The sequence below is a fragment of the Mirounga leonina genome, unplaced genomic scaffold, assembly GCF_011800145.1.
Source record: "Mirounga leonina isolate KUSES-001 unplaced genomic scaffold, KU_Mleo_1.0 Mir_125, whole genome shotgun sequence".
NCBI classification, from domain to species: Eukaryota; Metazoa; Chordata; class Mammalia; order Carnivora; family Phocidae; genus Mirounga; species Mirounga leonina.
This window is the reverse complement of record NW_023270305.1, coordinates 57,537,394-57,562,746: the sequence shown is the minus strand read 5'-3', so window position 1 is coordinate 57,562,746 and position 25,353 is coordinate 57,537,394. Positions and strand designations below refer to the sequence as shown.

At 35.2% G+C, this 25,353-nt stretch overlaps 2 protein-coding genes across 5 annotated transcripts in view; one reads left to right on the top strand and one right to left on the bottom strand.

Moving 5' to 3' along the window:
- The first annotated feature begins 2,624 nt into the window (after positions 1-2,624).
- On the top strand, positions 2,625-4,231 carry LOC118008116 (prolyl-tRNA synthetase associated domain-containing protein 1). 2 transcript variants are annotated; one of them, XM_035001539.1, is made up of 2 exons: positions 2,625-2,865; positions 3,704-4,231. In XM_035001539.1, the coding sequence occupies exon 2, from the start codon at positions 3,722-3,724 to the stop codon at positions 4,136-4,138; it is 417 nt and encodes a 138-aa protein (XP_034857430.1). In that variant the 5' UTR covers positions 2,625-2,865; positions 3,704-3,721; the 3' UTR covers positions 4,139-4,231. The 2 variants fall into 2 exon arrangements, with proteins under 2 accessions (XP_034857430.1, XP_034857429.1); XM_035001538.1 differs by having other exon boundaries at positions 2,666-2,773.
- Positions 4,232-6,284: 2,053 nt separating this feature from the next.
- Positions 6,285-25,353, bottom strand: part of CCDC88A (coiled-coil domain containing 88A) — a 122,154-nt gene continuing 103,085 nt past the window's right edge. The window contains exons 24-33 of one of the 3 annotated variants that reach the window (XM_035001528.1): positions 23,265-23,357; positions 22,923-23,137; positions 19,464-19,547; positions 18,278-18,481; positions 17,480-17,551; positions 16,424-16,504; positions 14,190-14,458; positions 13,543-14,005; positions 9,861-9,960; positions 6,285-9,292 (exon numbers count right to left, since the gene is read on the bottom strand). In XM_035001528.1, coding sequence (XP_034857419.1) covers positions 9,896-9,960; positions 13,543-14,005; positions 14,190-14,458; positions 16,424-16,504; positions 17,480-17,551; positions 18,278-18,481; positions 19,464-19,547; positions 22,923-23,137; positions 23,265-23,357 — 1,546 coding nt within the window. In that variant the 3' untranslated portion in view covers positions 6,285-9,292; positions 9,861-9,895. Of the gene's footprint in view, positions 9,293-9,352; positions 9,531-9,860; positions 9,961-13,542; positions 14,006-14,189; positions 14,459-16,423; positions 16,505-17,479; positions 17,552-18,277; positions 18,482-19,463; positions 19,548-22,922; positions 23,138-23,264; positions 23,358-25,353 lie in introns of those variants that run through there. The other 2 variants (XM_035001529.1, XM_035001530.1) reach the window with 2 other exon arrangements.

Here is a 25,353-nt window from a genome sequence, read left to right as displayed (position 1 = left end):
TGCCACTAGTCACATTTTCTTGGATTTATTCTCTGAATGTTTCAGTCCTCTCTGCTAGATTTCAATGTCTTTGAGGGCAGAAAGCATGGCACATAGAGATGTTCCAAAAGATATGTTGAAGAGACATAGATTGCAGCAAGCACTTTTCCCTATTGTTTCACATGTTTGGGGCATGTACAGCTTCCTAGGATGGCTTTCAATTTACCTGTTCTGGAATTGCCCTTTGTTTCACTCAATAATAGGGATTTCCAACATTCATCTAACAAATGCCATGATGCCCAATCCCCATGGTGTTGATAAATATTTTGGCCTTTATATTTCCTTTGCTAGGTAGGCTACAGTTGCAACTGTTTCTTTTACTTTGAGCTGACTTAGATGAGCGTCCCTGGTTTCATGGATCCTGGCATAACTCCATTTTCCAGCTCTTTTTTCCCAGATTCTGTCCTTTTCTGTCCAATATCCGTACTCTTCCTAATAACAAGAGTCTTTCCCTCAATACGTTCTTGTATAAATGCCACAAAACTTCTTATCTTTTCCTGTTTGTAAAATAATGCAGTAAACTATTTATCAGATGCTATTCCTCTCCTAGAATTGTGAGATTTCTATAATTTTTTTAAAATTCAAGTTCTGCAACTAAATATCTAGTTCCTCAAGCTCATGCTGATCACTTTGAATTTCATGTTTCATGTTGTTTCCAGTGTAAATTTGAGATTGTATTCGCCTTGAAGACAAAGGACTATGCCAAGGATAGATAGCATTTACTTTGTATTTAATACAATGTTGACGAATATTGCATTAAGTCTGGGTTAGGATAGTTTTTAAACAGCGATATGAAGTTCTTTTATCATAGATCTAGTTCCATTTTATAATAAATATCTTTGGTTGTAAGACTTGCTTGGAGCAGGATACTTGGGTCATTCCACCACAGGTGGACTAAAATTAAGAGAACATTAGTGTCAGCCAAGTGGGGAAATGATAGTAGTTTGGGCTGGGGTGATGGAGGTGGTGAGAAGTGGAATGATTTGGGAAACTGAACTGTGATGGACTAGCTATTGGGGTGTGCATGTGTGTGGTGTGCTGGGCGAGAGAATTCATAGTTTGAATAACTGATAGATGGCAGTTCATTTCCAAAGAGACTTCTAGGTCAGAAAACTCAACTGCCTAGACAATATGGGGGATGCTACGGCCAATTTTGGCTCTTTGCGTTCCTCTTTTGTAGCTGTCATGGAGATCCTACCCTGGGTTAGTTTCCTACTTTTGAACATACTCACCTTTCTTGGTTACAATCAGATTCCAATTCTTCTTTCCCCTGATTACTCTCAGTTCACCATGATTGGATTTGGGTTTTCTTGAACATCTTCAAATATTTAAGGATAATTATTTGGGATGTGCCATATCTTCAAATGGGTGATCTTTCTCTAACGCTTTCTAATTTCATTTTTAGAAAGAAACCTAGTGAAAAAAAGTGCTGACTGAGGGTTTCACATGATAATGGAAAACCCCCATCAAGAGGTAGGCAAACTGCCTCCAAAAAAGGTGAGCTGTGGTTGCCACCGCGAATTACTTGTACATGAATAATAACAAAAGGTAACTTCCAGGAAAGGTCAAGTGAAATTGTAATTTATAAATTAAAAGTTGAAAAGTCGTAAAAGAATAGGCATTTTGGCACCCTCTTCTCTCCCTAGGGAGTTGATTCAAAAACCTCTTAAGTTCTTTAAAATCTTTAACTGCCCCGCTTCCTAAACAAGGAGAGACTGGAAGAGGCAGACCACTCTATAATGACTAGGGGCAAGTTTAATAAGCAACAGAACTTAACAGGAAGCTTGTCTTGGGCAGCTACAAAACAGCGATCTCTGCACCCACTCGCTAGAATCTTTTGAGTTTATGCAGAGGCCTTAAGGGGATTTAAGGCACAAAACTGTCCCGTTGGTTTCAATAACACATTACTCGGTCAAGGCAATGTTCTTCAAATGGCTCCCGGTACAGGAACAGTGCGCAAAAGATACTTTTCAAGGTCAGGGGAAAGGGTAAGGAGCGTCTCTGCCTGGGGCTTACCCGTGGTCCCATCCTCTCCATGACGTTCTCCCACACTCCCTACGCCTAATTTCGTTAGGTGACCCTGATTCTGGTTTAAATGGAAGTTATGCTGAGCCTAGGGAACCTGAAGCGGGATTAGAGGCGGCTATGAAAAAGCACGTGTCGGGCGCCTGGGTGGCTCAGTCGGTTGAGCGACTGCCTTCGGCTCAGGTCATGATCCTGGAGTCCCGGGATCGAGTCCCGCATCGGGCTCCCTGCTCGGCAGGGAGTCTGCTTCTCCCTCTGACCCTCCCCCCTCTCATGTGCTCTCTCTTTCTCATTCTCTCTCTCAAATAAATAAAATCTTTAAAACAAACAAAAAAGCACGTGTCTTCCTCCTGTAGAACGCGGGATAAGGAACGCCTTCGGGTCTTCGGGCCAGGCCTCCTCTGCAGGCGACTTCCGGAGAGACGGGGGGGGGTCGGGGAGGAGAGAGGGAAGAGCGCGCGACCGCAGCAAGGGCCCGCCTCCGGAAGGTGCCACACTGGACTTCCGGGGCCCCCTGGTCCTCCGCGTACTTCCGCCCTAGCCTCCAGTCGGCCAGCCTCGCGGGAAGCCACGCCCGTTTCAGCGCTTCTCCGCCCCGTGGCTCTCCTCTGGCCACGACGGCAGCATGGCGGGCGCGGAATTGCGGGCAGCGCTGGAGCAGCGGCTCGGCGCCCTAGCCATCCCTACAGAGGTCGTGGAGCACCCGGAGGTGAGGCGCCTCTGCTGGGACCCCCCTGCGGGAGAGGTGGGCTCCGCTGCGGCGTCTCTCGGGCGGGGCCGTGAAGACCAGATACCCCAGCGGTAAGGTGCCGCAGAAACGTCCGTTCTCGGACATTTCCCAGGTTCCAGAGCACGAAAGGGACCCACAGAAACATCAAAGGCCTTTCGGGACTATGATGTTATTGTGAGAAAACAGGGTTTTCCTCTTGGAGCGCTTTGGTCACATTTCATTTTGAGAACTTCTGCATGTAAAGTTGGGTCAGTGTGTGTTTATGGTGTAGATAAGCTACGAGGCAGTAAACCGTCTCTAGTGTCAACGATGTATCAGGCATCATGCATACAGCAGGACACCAAGCTTAGAGAGTTTGGTATGAACATGATTTCATGTATTGATGTGAGGATTTGCAAACGCTAAAAATCTTCAGCTTTACAAATTTAACATCAAAACTGTATCATTTTCTCTGACCTTCTTCCCTCCTATGTAGTACACTTACTCTCCCCCTTCTTTACCTGTGCACATTGCCAGCTCTTCTGACGTTACTAGTCGGGGTCTCGTTCCTTGCCCGTGATCTCTCTCATTGTGGTTATATATTTGTAAAGTGGAGGCTGTCACGTGGTCTGGATGTAATGGAATGCTAAGGAATAGGAATCTGGCTGCTGTAGATTTTCAGTACCAAAAGTTTAAAGAAAAAAACCAAAAAACACTTTAGGAGGAGTGCTTGGCCAGCACATTGGAAAAGAGAACTGGCCTAAGAGGTCTCGAGATGAGGGATTGAAACGGCAAGGTGTGTTTTCTAATGGGCTGGGAATGGGTCCCTACCAGTGACATCCAGGGCATTGAGCACTCCCTAACCTTCACCCAGCAAGCAGAGTATGTGTACATGCATATTTTTTGAAGTTTTCATGTGATATTTTACAGGTGTTTACAGTTGAAGAAATGATGCCTCATATCCAACATTTGAAAGGAGCACATAGTAAGAACTTATTTCTTAAAGACAAGAAGAAAAAAGGCTATTGGCTGGTGACCGTTCTTCATGATAGACAAATTAATTTAAATGATCTTGCCAAGCAGTTAGGTGTTGGGAGTGGAAATCTTCGGTTTGCTGATGAAACAGCCATGCTAGAAAAACTAAAAGTTGGCCAAGGCTGTGCCACACCTTTGGCACTCTTCTGTGATGATGGAGATGTGAAATTTGTTCTGGATTCAGCTTTTTTGGAAGGTGGACATGAAAAGGTGTACTTTCATCCAATGACCAATGCTGCAACCATGGGATTGAGCCCTGAAGACTTTCTCACATTTGTGAAGAAGACAGGACATGATCCCATAATACTAAATTTTGATAAAAAGAACTAATTGGGCTGATATTTAGAATACATTTATTTCTGAAAGCTGTTTTTCTTATTTGTAATTTATAAAAAGCATTAAAAGTGATAAGAATATTTAGCACCTTGGTCTGGTGATTAAATCATTTTAGGAGGAACGTTTCATCTAAAAGGAGTTGCTTTTTTTTAAATTATTTTTTACTTTAATCTCTACACCCAAGGTAGGGCTCAAATTTATAACCTTGAGATCCAGAGTCACATGCTCTACTGACTGAGCCGGCCAGGTGCCCTATAAAAAGCAGCTGCTTTTAAAAAGATACATTGAGGTAGTTTTAGTCAGTTCAGAGAGTCCACCTCCCATCCCCCATGAGCACTACTCATTACAGGAATGCCTTCAACAATTAAGAGTAGATTAACAACAAAACTAAGGCTAGTTAAGATTAACTATCTTACATCTTCTTTAGGGTGTTTACTCTACTTGAAAAAAGCAAGTTGCAAAAACAGCATATATAAAATTATACATATATTGTACATAAAGGGAAAAAATAAAAAGCAATATAGGAATATATTAAATTGTTGATGGTGGTTATCTTTGGGGAATGAGGATTAAGGAAAGATTTGCTTAATCTTTTTGAGAGGTTAGAAATGTGACCATACTTGGAAAAAATTTTTTCTGCCCTGAGGCTGTATTAAATTTTACTTACCCCCGCCCTTCAATTATGGCATCTGAAACAGTGTAAGAACTCAGGAATATATATTGTCAGTTCTATAGAAGCTAGTTCAAAATTGTGGAGTAACATACTTTTTCGCTTAAAACAAAACCTTCATTAGTTGAAGGTCTCAGGTAGACTATACTACAGAAATAGTCTAGAGATCTCATCATGAAAATTCTCTTACAAGCAAATGGGATAGTTGTGAGGTAACCATATTTTACTGAGTTTGGTCACTCAAAAGTAACTTCCATCTGGTAGTGATAGTGTAACCAATTTGTCACTAAAAGGCAAAATAAGAGTAAAAACGTTATTTTTTGATATATAGGATTAGAAGCTACAAGTCTACTCACGGCAGAATTTCTATAAAGAATGAATTTAAGAGTTGTGGAGTTAAATATTGTCCATAAATGATAACTTATTCTAAGGTGCCATGTTACTTTTTGCCTGTTTACTACATCTCTAAGAGGAAATTTTAGGTTGCTTTGCACATAAAATGAAGGTTTAATGAATAGAATCAAAGACTGAGGACAGGGGACAGTGCCCTTCCCATCTTATAATGAAAACAGGCTCAGAAAGACTAACCTGCCCCAGAATACACAACTGGTTGCCTCCTCTAACATTCTGCCTCTCCAAAGTCTATAAATGAAAATGAAAGACACTGCTTTGTGCAATATATTATTGTATTTAAACTATGTGGGGATTGACAGAACTGGTAAGATTCCATTCTTTTCCCAAACCAATACTCATCCCTGAAAGATTTAGAAAGAATCATCTAAACAAGGTTATGGGTTAGGTCTGAAAAAAGGTTTTCCAGAGCAAAGGGAAAGGAAAGATAATATTTAGCTAAATTATATGTTACAATTTTTATTTATTTACTTACTTATTTTTAAAGATTTTATTTATTTATTTGAGAGAGAGAATGAGATAGAGAGAGCATGAGAGGGGGGAGGGTCAGAGGGAGAAGCAGACTCCCCGCTGAGCAGGGAGCCCGATGCGGGACTCGATCCCGGGACTCCAGGATCATGACCTGAGCCGAAGGCAGTCGCTTAACCAACTGAGCCACCCAGGCGCCCTGTTACAATTTTTAAATGATTATTAACCACTTGTTATAAAAATCACCTCTTTGTTTTATTTTTATATCAATCAGTTGAAGTGAATGTTAAACCAACTTAATTTTTTAGGAGTAATAAAGTTAAAAACTAAAATGAAAAATAATGAAATGTTTTTAAAAACAAATCAAACCAATGACGGTTTGTTACGAACTGGCTTCCTGTGACTGGTAATAGGTATTACCAAGTAATAATCACTGCCATTCAACTCCAGATCCCTCAGTACCATTATTTTTAAAGGAAATGTTACAGCTTTTATATTATTTGATTTGGTATTTAATAACAATTATAAGTACAATGGCAAACATTGAAAGAGAACCCTTAGTAGAAAAGAAAAAGACAATTTAAAATCAGGTTTTGTTAAAGGGTGTTATAAGTGCAACTTTATCCATAAGCATTCCTTTTAAGGCATTTTCATTGTCCAAATATCTCAACATGTACATCAAGGTTTATATCACAAAATGGGCTCCTTTTGTATTACTCATTCAAGGCTTAAAGAAAAAATACATCTCAGGACAAAGTATAGCAGAAAAGAAAAACACAAAAATTCAATTTTCTTGTAAAAGTAACTTAAAATACAAAGTCATGTAGCATACATTATTACTCCTCATTGTAATTCCAGATTTGGTACAGTATCTTTTTCACTTCCTGACATAAACTGTTAAGACAGTGCAGGCTGTAATACTTCATTTGTGAGGTGGCTGTAGTTCTGTAATATGCACAGTGATTTTTTTAATAGGCTCTTACCATGCCTTGCATGAAAGGTGCTACATACAAACCTGTTACATGAACTCTTTGGTAACCACCAGTTCAAAAACGTGGACCAAACCTTTCCACATGGCCAGATCTGAAGCACTTTATTGGAGCTCTTTGCGGAAGCTATTACCCTGTATATTAATTCTTCAGTTTCCTGGGGTGGGGGTGGGGAGGGCTAGGTGTTGATTTAGAACACAGCCAGATAAAAGCATGGCAGACCCCAGTCAGGAAAGTGGCCCCAGTAAGTTTCTAGGTAGCCATACTATTTTGTTTGGCAGAAGCAGTTTATCTAAGGGAAAGGAGTGACTTCCTACTAAGTTTGCTTCTGAATCTTTTGGAGAAAGTAAAATATTCATGAGGTTATTATCTAGTCCTTACTTGAAATGGTATGAAAAACGTGATGAATATAATTGAGAATATTCCTACTTTCATGGTCTTAAGTGTTTCCCCTTTGTCTCTAACTGCACTTTCTCAGGGTCAGCCTCCTTAGACTCAGTACTATATAGGCTGCCCCTAAGCATGTTCTATGTGAAGCAATAATGTGCTGCTTAAGTCAATAGGTTCTCTATTTTAGGACATTAGTGTTCTGGAGAGGTCAAGCTGTGGTATGATTCACCCTCACTGGGCCACTTCCTACTCATTAAATTCCAACTTTCAGTAATTGTCCTGGGATGTGTCCTAGTTGTGCAAATTAGATGCTAGTTAATATAAATCTAAGTTACCCACTTACTGTATTTGGCTAAAACATAACTTCTATATTTACTTTCAATTTATCCACCTAAAAATGAATTTACATTTTTTACATGCAAGTATCTCTAGACTGCCATGATGCCCATTATCAATTTGATACTTGAATCTAGGGAGTCACGATGGAGAGAGATGTTTCAAAATCTAGAGAATAAGTTTTAAATATGTCTGTTGTGCAATAGTTGTATTTGAGTAAGAATCCTTTGTATTTACATTTACATAGCACCTTTCATCCAAGAGTTTAAAAGTGATTTAATTTTACAGCATTATTTGGCGGCAAAACCTAAGTTAATGGTGGCATTAAGTTACGTTAAGTCCAAGTTCTCTAAATTCCTTTTTAATTTCTGGTCAACTATACATGCTGTCTTTCTTTTCATTAAGTCTTTCTGAAAGTAGACTATGAACACAATACTGCTAACTGGCCTACCAGAAAGAGAAAGGGAGAGGGAGACAGAGAGAGAGGGAAGGGGGATGGGAGAGAGAGAGGGAAGGGAGGCAGGGAGAGACACACACAGTCTCATGGCTACTAGGTTAGTGATGAAACACATAGTTCCTAAACCACACACTATGAATATGGAATTATTCCAAAAAGATTTTTAGAGCTGGTAATGAGAGCCTAAGAAGTATACTGTTAAAATAAAAAAGTCATTATCTTTCTCATTTCAGACCTTTAAGATTATTCCGATATGTTAAATAATGAATTTGCATTAATAAGTATCAATGCATTTTTTGATTTCATAAGAAAATAAAACTGTGATATAAAATTGGAGCTACAAAAAAACTGATGTTTCCCTGGGTTAACTAAATCTACTTTTTTTGTGCTTCTTTCAGATGTTTAAGGTAACAAATGCATACAAATATTTCAAAAGTACCAATAACAGTTACCAACTTTAATGTAATATTATAAAGGACAAAAACAGAAAAGTTCTTATTAATATGTCATAACCTTAAAAATAAATGAGTTCCTGGCAAAATGCAGATCATAGTAAATTATTTACATTTTTTTTTTTGCCATAAGAAAACTTCTTAAGCAACAGTCAGCTCTCGTGTTAAAAAAACAAACACATACATAACCCAATACTAAAGAAGGGAAATGAATTTAAAACACAACAGCATTATCTTGGGAATGCAATTTGCTGGAAAACCACCTTACTAAAAAAGTTTCAGAAAAACACTCTTTAATTACCTTGGATCCAGGTGTGAATGCTTAGTGTTGCTTAAAGGGGAATACGGAAAGATTAATGTTACTGTAAATTTTTTATAGCTATTTTTCAGATTTATCTTCATAAACTGAATTTCTTTTGCAGTGCATCAAAATAATTGGTTAAAAAAAAAGAAAGGATACCAACACATGCAGTCTGCTAACCAAGTAAGGTCTGACATGCCAAAACAATGTTCTCTGTATCATGATATATAGTACATTCCACAACATACTACAGCATTTAATTTAGATTTACACAACTAAATATAAATGGCTAGATTTTGGCTAATACTTAGCAGAAGCATTAAGCAAACATGGATAAATTCATAAACAAATGACGAAAGAAGTAGATTGTTCTTGGAGTACTTCTTGGAATCTTATAACACTTGGTCCTTAGTGAGAGAACATCCTTTATTCAGTAGATCTTATCAATACAATGTATAGTAAGTCCTAAAACCTTCTAAAAATTTTGGCAGTTGACTCCAGTAGTGCTCCTTGATTCAAGGAAGGAATGAAGGTTTTGTATTTCTTGCCTGCTCTAGTCACGAAGGATTGTTTAAAGTCTCCTTAAAAATTTTTAAAATGATTCCTATAGTTGGGTGTCTTGTTACTTCAGAAATAAAGGCTTCACACTGAGAAACTGAAGGACACTTTTCTCTCTGTATTTAGTTGGAAGGTAGAAAGAAGAAAGAAAATATAAGAAAAGCTTGAAGATAAGAGAGAGAGATAAAATACAGAGTAGCCACTATAAGAACAACATGCACCAGATATTTCTTCTATAGGAACGAGAAAGTGACAGAAAGTCAGAGACAATTTTTCTTTGAGTGGCTCTTCATACAAAAGGTATTTAATTTGTTTGTTCTCAATTATCAAAAACATTGTGGGAAAGTTGTATTCCTACCAAAAAAAAGAAAAAGACTTCAGATTAAAAAAGGAATTCCTAGAACATAATTCACAAGTAAAATTAAGTTCTCCCTCTCAAAAAAAAAATTAAGTTTAAATTAAGAAAAAAAGAAAAATAATATTTAAAGGTTTGTTTCCTGCACTGACAGGCAAAAACTTATAGCAATCAATAAATCTTGCTTGACTAATAAGTAAGACAGAAAGTCATGAATAAGCAAGCAATATTTACATCTGTTAATGCAATGTGCACTTGTTCTTATAAGTAACTCGGTTAGTTTGTATAAATGAGACTAATCTCATTTACATTTTAAGCAAGAAACTCACCACTTGGCCCACATGTCATGTAGTGGGTAATAGAATTAGGAGCTTTGTTGCTCCCTAGACCTGCTTTTTGAATTTCTGCTTTCTTGTACTTTGTCCACATCTGCAGGAGAAAAGCATTTCATGTTATTTAATCAAAGGTTAAGCATAATATAATTCATGAAGTTAAGAAACTAACGAGCTCTTGTTGAGTAGGGCAAGGAGAAAGAATCTAACTGGGAAAGTTATTAATCTGATAGATATCTTATTACTTAAAGACTGTTGTATTTTAAAAGCCAGAAATAATATACTTATGTCCTTTTAGTAGCATCAGATAGGTTTACTATGTTTATTTACTAAACGGTCACAGTTTTAAAGTACAAAATAATCTTGCATGCAGCCACAGAAACATCCACAATGAAATATTTGTTTTATTTACGGAGAAAAATTATGCCTGCTTTCACTGTTAAAGCTAAAACTGCTTTGGTCAAAGGGGACCCAATGCCTAACAATGTCAGTTTACAATGTCACACAAATAATGAGGGTATGATTTCTAGAAACCCAGGGCAGGAATGTGAATGCTACTCAGTTTCATCTAAAATCAGAGTACTGAATCTCCAAATAGTTTTCCAAATATTCCTTTATGAAATCGTAGGATATTTATAGAGATGTCTTAGAGGAAAAAAGTGCAGCTGCTCAATTGAGTCAGAGTTGGTTAATTTTATCTTTAAAAACAGTAACAAAAATAAAATACCGGTGCATCTTTGTAAGACTTGTTTAGCAAGTAGATGTTTTGATTTTTTAAGTTTGGGAAGCACTGGCTGTAGATGATTTCTAAGGTTTTTCCCATGCTAAAAATTTGATTCCAAGTGTTATGAAGAAATGTAAGAAGAAACTGGTATTTTGAGAAAATTTTATGACTCCAGAGCTGGTGATAGTCTATGGAGGAAGTCTAGCCTGTATTCTCACAGACAATCCTCAAGACACATGGACATGGTATGGATCTGTCTTACATGCACAGTGTATATATTCCTTGTGAAAACATGTTATACTATAAACTATAGCCATTTGTATTGGAAATACTGTTTTCCTGTAAGTCTAATTTTGTAAAATAACCACACAGTTTTAACATAATAGGACATGATTTCTCAATATATTTTGCATAAATAAATTTAATATTTTAAATTTAAAGTGTATGGCCAGATTTGTAATATCTAAAGAGTTGAAATGGTTATAAAATAATTCTTGACTCAAAGTGGAAAAGAAGTAACACTAATTATTACATTTTAATCATATGTGGCCCCCATCTAATCTCACTTATATTTACCATTAAGTTTTATTATTAGGTTATAAAAAAAGAAGAGAAGCCAAAAAACATTTTTAAAGTTAGGGCTGACAGTGAAACAAGAGACAATAAAATAGGTAGATGTATTCATGGACAAAATATATTAGGTGGTACTAAAAAATATGAAAATTTTCAGAAAATTTATGCTTATGTGATTATCTGCAATAGAACCGTTTTTAGTAATAGCTGGCTGTGAGAAAAGAAGCACAAAGATAAAAATGGAGAGGGCCTAGCCCCCACAACGATCTTGTTTAAGTACCAGAGAATGGCTTAATTTAAAGGATAGAAATTTTGTTAAGCAAAGATTCTCTATGGATTCTATTTCCTTTGGTCCAATTAATAAGAATAATAATTTAATGTAACAACATGTATAAAATAGTGATTTCCTCCCCATTTAGCAAGTTACATTTCAAAGCATTCCTTTCCAGATGCCAGGCTGAGTTATTAGCAGTAATATTTAGGCTGAGTCAAAATGGCAAAAACATTCCAGAAAAAGAGCTAAGATCTATTCCTCCAGAAGTAAGTGAATCAGGGTTATGGCTTTGTTTCATTTCATTTCTTTTTTTTTTTTTTAATTCTGGGAATTAGAAATTCAAGTTTAGCTGATTCTGCTTTAAAAGTGCTATAACCACAGTAAGATAATTTTAAAGTTTATGACACTGCAGTTAGAGTTAGAAAATATTCTCTTTATCTTATATGGTTATTTTTTTAGCTAAAAGTTTGTATTAATTTGTAGTCCTAAAATTTGTTCCACTAAAAACACACTTGTTCATTTAAATTCTAATGTTAATTTTATTTTAGCACAGTATACTCATTTAAAAAGCTGTTTTAAGGACAAACACATAAAATTTAATAAATAGATTATAGAAGCAACAGTCTTCACTACTTTGTAAACTTACTACTTTTGAACAGAAAAATGCAAATTTCCAACACATTGAGTATGATTTGATTTGTTACTCTTTGACTCTATATAAAAAAAGAACTGGCAAAACTAATGTATTAACTGATTCCAAGTAAAAAAGTCATCTTAAAGGAAAGATGGTCCTTGAGTTCTTACATTTATCAGATGAAGAAAAGCGAAGAAACAGAATTAATACAAATGCTCCTAGTAACGTAAATCTGGTGGGGTTTTTAAAGAATTATGAGTTATTATAAATTTATGAGTATTAACAATGTTTTAAATCTGAACAGTTTTATAAATATGGGCAATAGTTAATATTTGCTACAGGAAGTGTTAATGGAGTTACTATTTCCTTGAAAATAAAACAGGACAGAAGACATAGTTAAATGGCAAAAGAAAATGACATCTTTTTACAAAGTTTCCTTAACACTGTACATGTACAACAGGAAGTGCACATTCTGGGGGAGGAAAGGAGTGAAGAGTGAAGGACAAGGAGAGGGAGGGAAGGGGAGCAAAAAAGGAGGGAGGGAGAAAATGAGCATTCTTTTTTGGGAGCAACAAAGTAAATATGACTTGGTAATGCCTTCTTGGTAATTACAGCATGCAACTATTTTAATATGCTTCCAGGTATCAAAGTAACAATCTTATATCAGGTGACAAGAAATGTGAAAGAGGAGCATGTATTGTTAAGGTTTTTAAAGTCATGCAGAAAATGTACAATGCAATTAATATTTCATGCAGGCTTTGGTATGGTTACACATTCATATTTATACACATGCCATCATGTACAAGTGAATACTATGCCACAATTTAAAAATAAAAATATAAGCCTAGCCAAACTATACTTTTCAACAGCAGCTTTTCAAATCAGATTAGAGAAGCACAGTGCATATCAAGTAACATCAGTATTATATTGTGCAGTTTTGATCAAACACAACCATATTCATACCAAACAGTCTGATTATCCTCAGAAACCAACAATGCAGCTTCTGTGTCATCAGGATGGAAGCATGCAGGAGTGATAAGATTATTGCTATCTGCAGAAGACTGTGGGTTACTGTTACTAGGGTTCTGATTATCAGAAAACTGTTCGTTATCTTTCTTTGCAGCTTTATCTAAAGAGGCAGAAGCCTGGTCAGTTACTCTTGTGATTGGCCTGGGAGGTAACCCACTTATGTTACTAACTAGTTTTGTATTCAGGGATAAAAATGGCTGAGATGGATGAGCCACAGTAAATGACTCTCCACTATCTTCAGCTGATATTCCAAATGCATCATTAGACATATTAATAATGGCAAAAGTTTGGTTTAGAAAATGTGACTTTTCTGTTCTTGACTTTCTAGCCTGGGCATACAGAGACTTGGATTTATGTGTAGCTAAATCATTTTGCGCATGAGATCCTACAGCATGGGTTGGACTGTGAAGTGTATAAGAGGACCACTGGTGTAAAAGGTACTCACTAGATGTTGCAGTGATGCTGCTATCAGCAGTAGCTGGTGGTGAATCAACTGACATAGGTAGTCTACTGTCCTTGGTCAAAAAATCATGGATGCTTGTCCTTCGAGTAGTTCCTTCGGCAGTAGAGATCACACTGCTTGCACGAGGTAAAGTGGCGTAAGGATTACTATCTTTTGATTGTCGTGACAGAGAAGTTTCTTTTACTAATTTTATCTTTCTTTGAGCGCCTAGTGTAGGTTTTCCTGGAGAGCTAATGAAGTAGGCATCTTCAGTCTTTCGAGGACTGGGTCTCACAAATTGTTCAGGCTTACTTGTCCGTCTATCGTAGAAGTCTCCTGGGGTTTTTCCACTTACTGACCTGGCCAGACCACAGCTAACTGGTTTGTTTTTTCCCAGAAAGTCAGAAGAAACAGACAAACTTTTCATTACTTCATCTAAAAGATTCTCTTGACTTGAGGACTTTATCTGTTAAAAAAGATACCACAACAGATTAGTGAATGCAGCCAAGCTTTTACTTTCCTGATATATTAGATTGTATGATATAAAACTGCTAAGCACCCCTTAACTTAAAAAGAAGCTCTATAGTTCAGTCACAGAAATTTAACTTGCAGTGTCGATCTAAATTAAGGTCCTACCAGGTAAAACTAACCTGTATTGAGGTAAGCTTGTTGCTTTCTTCCAAAAACTGTTGTAGAGTAACAACTTCACTTCCAGGGGAACCAGTTTTGATCTTGTGATGTGCTCGACTCTCTAACGAATCAGGCATTTTGTGCTGGAGCATTGGACTTGATCTGGTCTGTCTTTTCAAATACTGAATTGGACTGCTACCACTGCTGGACCAAGTCTCATGATCATGAAGCAGGCTAAATTCTCCACTGCTGTGGCTCTGTGGCCTGCTTTGGATATTAACTGCACCTGCTTTTGGAGTAAATGGTGTGTTAAGAGTTCGGTAACAGAAATGAGACTAAAACTAAGTAATAACATTTGTTGACTGGATTCTTATGAATAGCTAAACTAACTTTCAAGCTTTATTTAGAAATGCTTAGTAAACTGTGTTCATCTTTCATCAGTCTAACATTGTCTATCCTAGTCTCATTTTGACAAAAATATTTTGAGTTCTACAAGGGCAAATACTTGCTTTCTCCACTACACTCAGAGCCAAACTACAAATAAGTAAATGATACATCTTTTAAAATTCAGGTTCAAGTAACTGTAAAACACCTCACAATTTAGAACAAAATATGATTATATGAATTTTAAATTATTTCAGAATGTTAAAACCAGAATACAAATTCAGAAGTTAAAAATTCTAATTCTTTGCCTCTCTATGAAATCTTATTCCTTACTTGAAGGTTTCTCTGTTCATCCTGAGTGAATAAACTTAAAGAAATTTTCTTAAAATTTAAATAGCAGGCATATAAAGGAAAATCAATGGAGATATGACATACTTAGCAAGTTCTAGTAAAAATACAAAATCAAGTATGTTGTATATTTTCTTCTTTAATGTCTGCGTCATCTGATTGTTCCTGCTTTCCACTGTTGGCATGTGGCTATATAGCATTAATTTTTTTTTAAAGATTTTATTTATTTATTTGACAGAGAGAGACAGGGAGAGAGGGAACACAAGCAGGGAGAGTGGGAGAGGTAGAGGCAGGCTCCCCGCGGAGCAGGGAGCCCGATGCGGGGCTCGATCCCAGGACCCTGGGATCATGACCTGAGCCGAAGGCAGACGCCCAACGACTGAGCCACCCAGGCGCCCCATATATAGCCTTAAAAGACTCAACTGAGTTTGAGCAACTGTACAGAATGCACATTACTAGTTCTGGATAAAAGCTCCCTAATGTTTAATGCTATTCCTTATGTGGATTCCAATTGATACCAAACTGTATAGAGATAGTATCAAGATGGAAAATACAACTTTCCACGGTTTCCTAATCAGAGAGAGTAAAGTGGGTCATGAAGAATCTGGCTCAAGTTATATAACATTTTATAAAAAGATTTTCTTAAATTTTCAAATCAGGAAAGAAATACTTCATATTTTCAGACTAAACTTTTCTACTGGATATAAGAACATGATTATAAAAATAAAAAAATAATCCCTTCTTGAGATCAGATTTTTCATACCACTGCAACAGAGTCATAGCATTAATGACAAAATTACAATTGAGACAAAATGATTTTATAATACAAAAAGCAACAGAACAAATTTTATAATTTGACAATTCTGGACTTGAGAGAATAACTATTTTCACCAACTTTTATAATCTATTAAACAATTCCAGAATCCGAGTAGGCAGTAAACCTTTAAGGGAAAAAGTACTAGTCAAGGCCTCTAGACATTTACATAAAAACCTTACCTTAGAATGCATATTAAAAAATTAAGAAAAAATGCTGAAGTAATTCTTTATATAAGCTGTGTGCATCCATTTGTCTGTTATACACAAACATAACTGTCTTGTAAATTTAAAAAATTATTTCCCCTTATTTCGTCAATAACTTAAGCTAAAAGTATTTCTAAAACACTTCTGTAATGGGAGTTCAATGCACATGCCTCATGAGAAAATTAAGGACAACCCATTTTCATGACAAAGACAAAACGTAAGAAAAATAAGGACCTACAGATATTTTTGAAGTTAAAAATTACATAAAAATATTTTATCTGTGAAGATGAAAAATGGCAACCAAAGTAACTGCTCCTGTTTTTACATTTATACACATTGTATACACTGTATTACAATGTAAGAAGTATAAAATGTTCCAAGGAACTATGTTCCAAACATAGATGATTTGGATTTTATACTTTACCCCAGAAACTTCATCAATCTTCTGATTATAAAATCTGGAAATGGATGGACAATATTAATAAATTTACCTACAGCATACCTTTGACTTCATGGAGTGAAGCATTATTATTACTATTGCTAGTGGATGTTCTGCCACTATCAAGGCTGGCTGGTCTTGAAGCTAAATGAAAAAATCAGGAGACAGTGTGATAAAACTTCTAGCTAATGACATTGAACTTTTACATTCTGAGCACAGAATGCTTTGAGGAAATGATCATGCATACTTTCACAGACTGAGCATGCCCAGAGTTGAATCTTACAGATTAGAGAGCAAAAGCATTTCCTGATAGTTCAGTTAGACACTTTAGAATAAGACACTTCTGAAACACTAATTGAGATCCAAAGAAAAGGAAATAAAGTGCATATTTAGATTTGGAAATGATTTCTAGATGGATACCAGAACTGTTTTGGCTGAGTCGAGTGACATGCCAAAAAGAAAAAGAAAAAAAAGTGCTAGTGATTAGGTCACTTACAACAGATCAGACAAGGAACCCTGCACACTGCAGATGCCACAAACAGGAGGAACATGAGCATCTGCACAGTTAATGTCCTGCATTCCTAACCGTACAAGGGAAACAATTGCAGTTAACATGACCCTACCCTGTTTCTTAAAATCCTGCTTATGTATGAAATTCCCTCAACATACTATCCATTTATTATTAATATTTTAGTTTGGCAAGATACGGTTTTGCAGATCTCTCCAGAAACTTAAAAATCTAAAATGCTCACCACTGCAGAAAATGTGTTTCTCAGAGTTCATCCTTTATCGAACTAAATATTTTTTAAACCAATGGTAAAATATGTTTCTCATAACTTTAACCTTATACCAAAATGGCAACAAAATTACCTTTGAGCATTGTGCAGGCATACTTTATAAATGACCTTGACCAAGAGAGAGACTACTTAGGATGAAGCAATAACCTTAAAAGGGGCAAAAGGGAGTATTAGGTTTGAAGAAATGGCAGAAGTAGTTATGAGATGCAGGTTAGAGAAAACATGCTTGCTGGCAATGCCACATTCACCAAATCAATGCCAGAGCCTCAGCATTCCCATTCTGTATGGAATATGTACTCTCTAAATAAAGTTCATATCTTACCATGAACTCTTGATCCCGTACTAGAATCATCACTAATACCTTGTGGACTTATGTCTTCAAAGGATGTAGTATCTACATAAAATAGCAAAATGGATATAAAAATATTTTTAAACAAAAAAAAAACCCATTTTAAAATTTCATTTATGCAGATATGGATATTCTTTTTCAATCACATGTAACACATCTTGATTTAACATATTTCATAGACTTAACCAGAAACTGGAACTAGGAATAAGAAACAGAATAGACTTAACCAGAAACTGGAACTAGGAATAAGAAACAGAATAGACTTAACCAGAAACTGGAACTAGGAATAAGAAACAGAATAGACTTAACCAGAAACTCGAACTAGGAATAAGAAACAGAATAGCTGTGATGAGAGTTGACTCGCTTAACACCAGAAGCAGTGGAACAATCTCCCCAAGGACCCTGCAAAGCAAAGCAAGAGCCAGGGTTGTTCTACATGGTTCTCTCTGGTTGAAGTTATATTGTTTTTAGTTTTTTTTTTTTTTTAAGCTTCTATCATCACTTTTTCCCTTTCTCACTCTTTACTTGGCTTACTTTTCCTTTTCTTGTTAGTTCATCAGCTGTTTATTATGAAAGGCCTAGGAAAGATTTTAATTATTTGTATGATGTTTTAAATTTCTGAAATGATTTGAAAATTCTCTTAAATCGAATCCAGACTGTTTTAGTAATTTATTTCAGGTTGTTGCTGTCAAAAAATACACATGGAAAAGTCAAATTAAAATTCCTGTTGTCAACAGTTACACCACAGTGCAAAGAGCAGACAGCCTATACCTTTATTATTAACCAACTGCTTGGATCTGAAGCCTGTAGAAGAGTTGACAGTTGAAAAGTTGATGGCTGTAGTAGAGAAGGCCATAGCTCCCAATTCTTTTCTCCTTTTACCCGTTGAAATATCATCAGGAACCTCCAAATTCTCAGTACTACCTGTCCACTGTCCTCCTGCTAGGACCATGGACTGCACCAGGTCATTCATGGCTGGGATGCAAATGAAAGCAAATGAATCAGCATGGTTAATGTATCTGCTCTTATTTCTATCTTGTATTATAAATGATCTGGTTTTTGTTTATGGATTAATGCAAATGAACATCAAAGACTATAACCACAAGGTCATTAGAATTATGACATGCATTCAGCTGAATGAAATGAGTAGGCCAAAGGCTGATAAATTTCAGTAAATATTTTTATCCCACCTCCACCCCCTTTAAAGATAGGAAAAGGAATTTTACTCTGTACAACTGCCATGCTTTTGCGCAGTGATGTGCAATATAATTAGAAGCCTTCATAATGTGGTTTTGTGATGACAGAAATGGAATGAATAAAGGTAAGATGGAGAGCAGTTCTTATACAGCATCATTATTGAAAATGACAAAGAGTCCTTGGTCAGAGCAGGTTACTGAAGAAATCATTCATTTTATGTATCAAATAAGTATACCATTCAATAAAAACCTGAAAGAGATGATATCCAAAGTGACATTTAATTTGATTATGTAATTACCCATACCACTTAAAAAAAAGAGTATTAATATATAAAGAATGACAAACATTTTCAAGGGTTACAGGCCATTTTATTTATTTGTTTGTTTAATTTAGTTCATTAAGAAAATAAATTCCTAATGCTAAAGGTTTTGTTATATTTTAAGTAAATTTATTTGGGAAAAAATTCTCTATGGCATAGAAAATTAGGTTTTTTTTTCTGCCAACTTTTAGAAGGCACTGGAAATTTATAAGTATATTACACATATGACTAAACATATATGCATGTATATGTATCAGTGAACATATAATGCGACTTCAGTGCCAGTTTTGAAAAAAAAATTCTTCCAGCTCCTTGAATTAGAGGAAGACTGCACTTTGCAAAATAAGAAGATTGGCACAGTCCAGAGAAAGGTTAGTGAAAAATTAGTAATGGAAGCCAGTGTAGTCATTTGAAAGAAGCTGAACTGTCATAAAGTCTTACACATGGAACGACGGTAGCAGGCCTTCATTTTGTCTTTATCCTTCGGTCTGTTCCTCAAAAAGGGCAGTCTTTTCAGTGCAACCACTTTAATGTCAGAGCATGAGGAAAAACAGAAACAGAAAAATGAAAGAAAAAAGGGAGAAGAACAGATGGGAGTTAAATGTTGAAATTAAGGACAGAAATGAATGTCTGAGTTTCAGCTATGTATGCTATACTAAAGCTATTATTCTCATGCTGCTGAGTGATAATGAAATATGAAATATGTACTTTGACACTTTAAAATACTTGGAAAGCACTGAAGACAATGATGAGGAACATATACTTTGAAAGCTTGGATTGGCTAAAGTCCTACAAATACAGGAACTGATTAAAGTACTTACTGAAGGAACGATTTTCCTAGTTAAGTTATAAAGGTATACCTTTAAAATTAGGGCTATTAGTGGGCCACAGCATCCATGATGAAAATGTACAAGGCTTTTCAATCCTCTATTTTAACCTTTTAAATAAAAAGACTTCATCTTGGAAAAAAGTTACTTAGGAAAATGAACATTTTACAGGAGTATTCTAGTAATATATATCAACAAAAACGTGGGTGCCCAGGGAATGTTTAAAACAATCTAAAGAAACTTTTTAAAAACTTTCATTATTTTCTTAAACTTTAACAAAGGAAATAGGGAATTATTTTGGGGGGTTAATTTGAATTCTGGTGCATTATTTAACAGCACCATGAAAATATTTATTCTTCTGAGCAAAGTCTTTCAAAAAATGACATGAGCAATTACATTAATTTCATTTTGCAAAAGGTTGGATAGGGAAAAGAGAAAAGCTAGCACTAAGCTCTATTCAGGCTAAAAGATAAGAGGCACCCTAATGTAAGCAAAAACAACAGAGAAATACATATTTATAACATTTTTAGGTATTTTGAAGGGCTTTTTGGGTGAGTTTATTAAGAAAAACAAAGGTAGCACTGTGCAGAAAAATTCTGTAAATGAAAATTAGACTTAGAATTATAGTAAGTGTCATTAGCATAAAAATTAAAATGCTCACTAGAGTCACTAACATTCTTGAGTTATATTTTAATAAGATTCAAATACAGAAAACTGTTATACCTTTTTGGAACTGCAATTTAGGAGTTAGGGAGATGATGTGAATAAAGACTTAACAGCATATTGTATATAGCCTTAATGACGATACTCCTTCTTAAAGTTTGCCATCATCTTGTAAATAATCAAAGTTTTTCTCCATTAAGAAGAATGCAATGGACATACAGCTTTTTAACTTATTTGACTGCTATTAGGTACAGTCATGATTCATTTAGGCTTTTAATTTGACCTATTTCTTTTCTGGCTTGGTAAACACAGCTGTTTTTAATGATTAAAAAGAAATGAACTGAAAGCAATGTGAAAATGGACATTTGGCTAAAACAAAGCTGAGTGGTTGCAGCATGCACATGTTGTCTTGTTTAGATACTTCTGTTTCAACTGTTTTCCAAAGACTGCTTTACTGACAGACAGGATAAAAGGATTAAATTTGCCAGTGGTGGAATGTGATCCTTCTATGTCAACTAGTTTGTAGATACACAATATTCTTTTTCCAACATACTGAAATTCAGGGAACATTAGCATTGCTGGGTTTTTGTTTATTTAAAAAATTCTAAAACTGAAGAACTACAGGAAAGGAGAATATTACTGCCTTCTGATCCTTATTCTGGATGTTCCAGCCGGGAGTGTGAAAGAATGTTAGCTTTATATTAAAAACAGACAAGTTGACCTCAACAAAGACTGTTGTGCCTTTCTTGTGTTACTTTATCATATCTGAATTGAAATCTTTCTTTAGGGGGCCTGACTGGCCCAGTCGGTAGAGCATGCGACTCTTGATCTCAGAGTTGTGAGTTCAAGCCCCATGCTGGGTGTAGAGCTTACTTAAAAAAAAAGAAAAAAGAAAAAAGAAGAAAGAAATCAATCCCTTATGAAATATCTTCCTTTAATTGGAAAAAAACTAAGTAGACCTATTACCATTTCTCATTTAATATGATGTCAGATATTTTACCTCTAAAGGTAACATAAAATTGAATTATCTGGCATCTTTTTAAGATAAACCTGATGATTTCTCTACAAGAATACTCAGAAATTTCATGTAGATTTGACTGATAAGACTAGATAGCAAAAAACCCAGGTAATGGTAATCTTGTGCGGGGATACAGAATTTAAACACTTTCTTGAGACTAATACACATACACAAGTATGTATGTATGCATGAATACTTATGGATTCTAGTTTTTAGGGTGCTATAGTTGTATTCTGAAATATAAGCTATAATGAATGCCTCATCTACACCCTAAAATACTGTCTTTTCAGAGATAATTCCCCTGAGGCCAAAACACTATAGTTTTTTGAGTGTTTTGAGAGTTGCCAGAAGGAGAGTCTATCCCTGGGGGAAGTAGTAGCTGTTTTTGCCTATTTATTTCAAAAGAATAGCAGTGAAATTATATAGAACTATTTCATATAGATATACATATATATATATACACACACACACACACAAATACATATTTTTTAATTTAGTGACTCTGGTGATAGTATGAGTGGATTCAAAGTATCTTGTTTACATATTCTATAAGAATATTGTTAGCAGTCAACTTGTGGGACATCTTCAAAGGGCCTAGCACTGCATTCTTTTCTCTTTCTCTTAAAATATACTTCTTTAGGCTTTTACTTTGCTCTTGTTTAGTTAAGCACACTAGTAATGAAATAAAAATATTATGAGTTGTATAGGGCATGTTATGATGTGATACTGCTATATTTGTAATTTAAAAAATTAAATCACAATTTTATAAACAAGCTTATATCAATTTTAATCGATCCTTTACCAAGCAATCCCTCAACAATTTTTACAACCTTCAGTTACTTCTAAATCATTGAATAACATTCTCTTCGAATTCACATCTATTTTTCTTTGCTTCTCACCAATGTAACTTTGCTCCAATTTGACACCAAAGTATATGAATAAAACCCCATTATAAAAATGCCTTATTATTCTATTTAGTTACAAAAAATTATCAAGATGAGCACATAAACATTTCTCACCTACTCTTCATAATCACCCTGTGCAGTATGACACAAAGGTGAAAGAAAGGTGTACCCGTATTAATACAACTAGCAAGTGGCAGGGATACTCTGGCTCTTATCTCAATGCTCTTTGGACAGTGTTTTTCCTCCCTGGCTAAATGATGGTATCTCTGTGTTTGGTATTCTTCTAAACACATAATACAGAAAATCATGTGGTTATGCAGTACTGCAGTACACAATGAATTTTATAATCAGATAGAGTTAAAAAGAAATGCATTCATCAGACTATTACCCCAAAGGACTGCTGAAGTTATAAGTTAAAAGAAATCTTTTGAAAGGATTCTAAATCAATACTAGAGATCACAAATGTTTAAAGAGTTTAAGCACTCACTGCTGCTTTTCTTGGTCCCCAAAGTTTGGCCATCTTCTAAAGAGTTTGAACCTACTGAAGAACTATCTTGACTATCTTGATGGGGGAGCTGAAGAAATCCTTCACTGGAGTCTGAGCGGGTAGGTGTTAATGTTAGAGATTTCTGACGTTCCCGATTAATATCTTTCTTAGACTTAATCAATTTTCTCATTTTTAGAGTAATCCAGTTGCCTCTCCTAATAGAATAATTTAAAAAAACTCTTATCAGTCTAAAATTCAACATGTAAATCCTTCACAAAATTAAAAGTCTTAACTTTCTTTTTTTTTCCAAAATAAAAATGAATAAAATTTGGTTAACAGTACCTTCTAGGAGGAGATGGGTCATAAAATTTGTACTGATCCATTATCTTCTCTTCTAATTTCTCCTTTTGTCGTCTTAATTCATTTAACTTATCACTACAAAAATAAAAATTTAGGACATGTATATTTTGTACAGTTATGAATATTAAATTATTTTGTGACTACAATCTAACTTCTGTCCAAAACATAAACAAATATAGATATTAGAGTTGACAACTCAGTATTAGGTATTAACAATGGGATATTTTTCCAAGTTTCTCCTTTTCTTCATATTTACAAACTTACTTAATAAAAGGATATAGAATTTAAAATTCAATTCTTTAATACAATTTATTTGTTTGAAGAAAATTTTCCATATTATATTCTCATCATGACAAAGGAATTCTGTCAACATCTTTTAATAGCTGTTAAGGGACATTAACAGTGACTATTCTATTCTTGGATCTTTTAGTATCTCACATTGTTTTTGGAATGAAAGGTGATTTAATATAATTTATGTGAGTAAAAAACTAAAATTTTCAATAGTCTGCTTATAGTGGTGGATATAATAAATAATCTTGCAACCACATCTTCATGCAAACAGACTTTTTTCCTTTATGGCATTATTATTTAGGCTTAATTTACCTTTAGAGAACTATTTCCTGCCACCAGCAATACATGAATACACTAGTTTCACCACATCTTAGTCTCATTTATCTCCTTGATGGTATATATTACATAGGGAAACATCAAAGATCATAAAGTAAATGATCCAAAAAAAATGTGATGCCAAACTGTGATGTTGTTTACTCAACAAATATTTAGTGATCATTTTAAATGAGGAAGACACAAAGAGTATATAAAGACAACAGTAGCCCAACTCTGCTTATAACACAATAGGAGAGAGAACAAATATACATAAATGACGATTACAATCCAAGGCAGGAGTGGTGCCAAAATAAAAGCACTGTATTAAGTACAAGAGAAACTTATAAAGAGGAAAATATTTCTATCTTGGATGACCGAAGAAAGCCTCATGGTGAAAATGGCCATATTAGATAGACTGAAAAGATAAGAATGCTAAATTAAGCAGTTTATAGTTGGTGGGAAGCAGGGAGGGATTTTCAGGTTTAGATTTTGCTCAATAGGAAATCAGAAGCTTGAAGGTTTCATTAGAAAGTGACATTATGAAATCTTTGCTGTAGGTACCTTAACTCCATAATGAAATAGTATCTATCAGAAAGGATGGTAGTAAAGAAAGCATCCAGGAGGCTAATGAGGTAGTCTAGTTGAGTGGTTAGGCTGAATTAGGGAAGTGGGAACCAGAACAAATGGATTTTGAGAGATTTTTTTGAAGAAGATGCTTTGTGAACACAGGTTGCCAAGAGTTACACCACAGCACAATGGCAGATGGTCTATACCTCCCAAATGTTTTCTCTTTTGACCTTTTGAAATATCATCAGCAATCTCCAAATTCTCAGTATTACCTGTTCACTGTCACTCCTGCTAGGACCATGTGACAGAGGCACTCAACTAGAACTGTCTGACTTGTAAGTTGGATTTTTTAATTTAAATTCAAAAAGTCAAAATAGATATTAATATTTCTAAGTCAACTATACAGATACAATTACTGAAACTTTGGAAATGGATTATTTACCAAGGGCCAGAATATTAAGATATTCTAAAGATATCCAAAGATAAAGCTTTGGATAATGCCTTTGCTTGAAGGACAGAAAACTTAAATGTCAAGAGCTTTACATATACTTACTGCTTAAGCAGAAACACCTTTTAAGGCAGAGAATAAAGGAATACATGCTCCTGAAAGGGTTGAAAGTGTAGTCCAAAGTGGCCAGCCACAAATGTGAAATTTCTCTGAAGTTTTGCATTTATCTTAAAAGCTCATGCAAACTCTGCTTTTTGCTCCATACTATACCTGTTAATATAAAAATCATGTTCCCTGCCCCAAATTTTATAAGAAAACTGATGCTTCGAAAAATGTATGATATATCCTGGTTTCATATGTGCCCTAGCTCACCATCATATATAACATGCCTAAAAGGCATAGATATATTATTTCATTTATTTCTTAAGATAATCTTGGAAGTAGATGTTA

What these genes read in the sequence shown, in the direction of transcription:
- LOC118008116 (XM_035001538.1), top strand. Translation starts at nt 2,690, where the DNA reads ATGGCGGGCGCGGAATTGCGGGCAGCGCTGGAGCAGCGGCTCGGCGCC. An exon ending in AGGTCGTGGAGCACCCGGAG is followed by an intron (nt 2,774 to 3,703) that starts GTGAGGCGCCTC and finishes GATATTTTACAG; the next exon opens with GTGTTTACAGTTGAAGAAAT.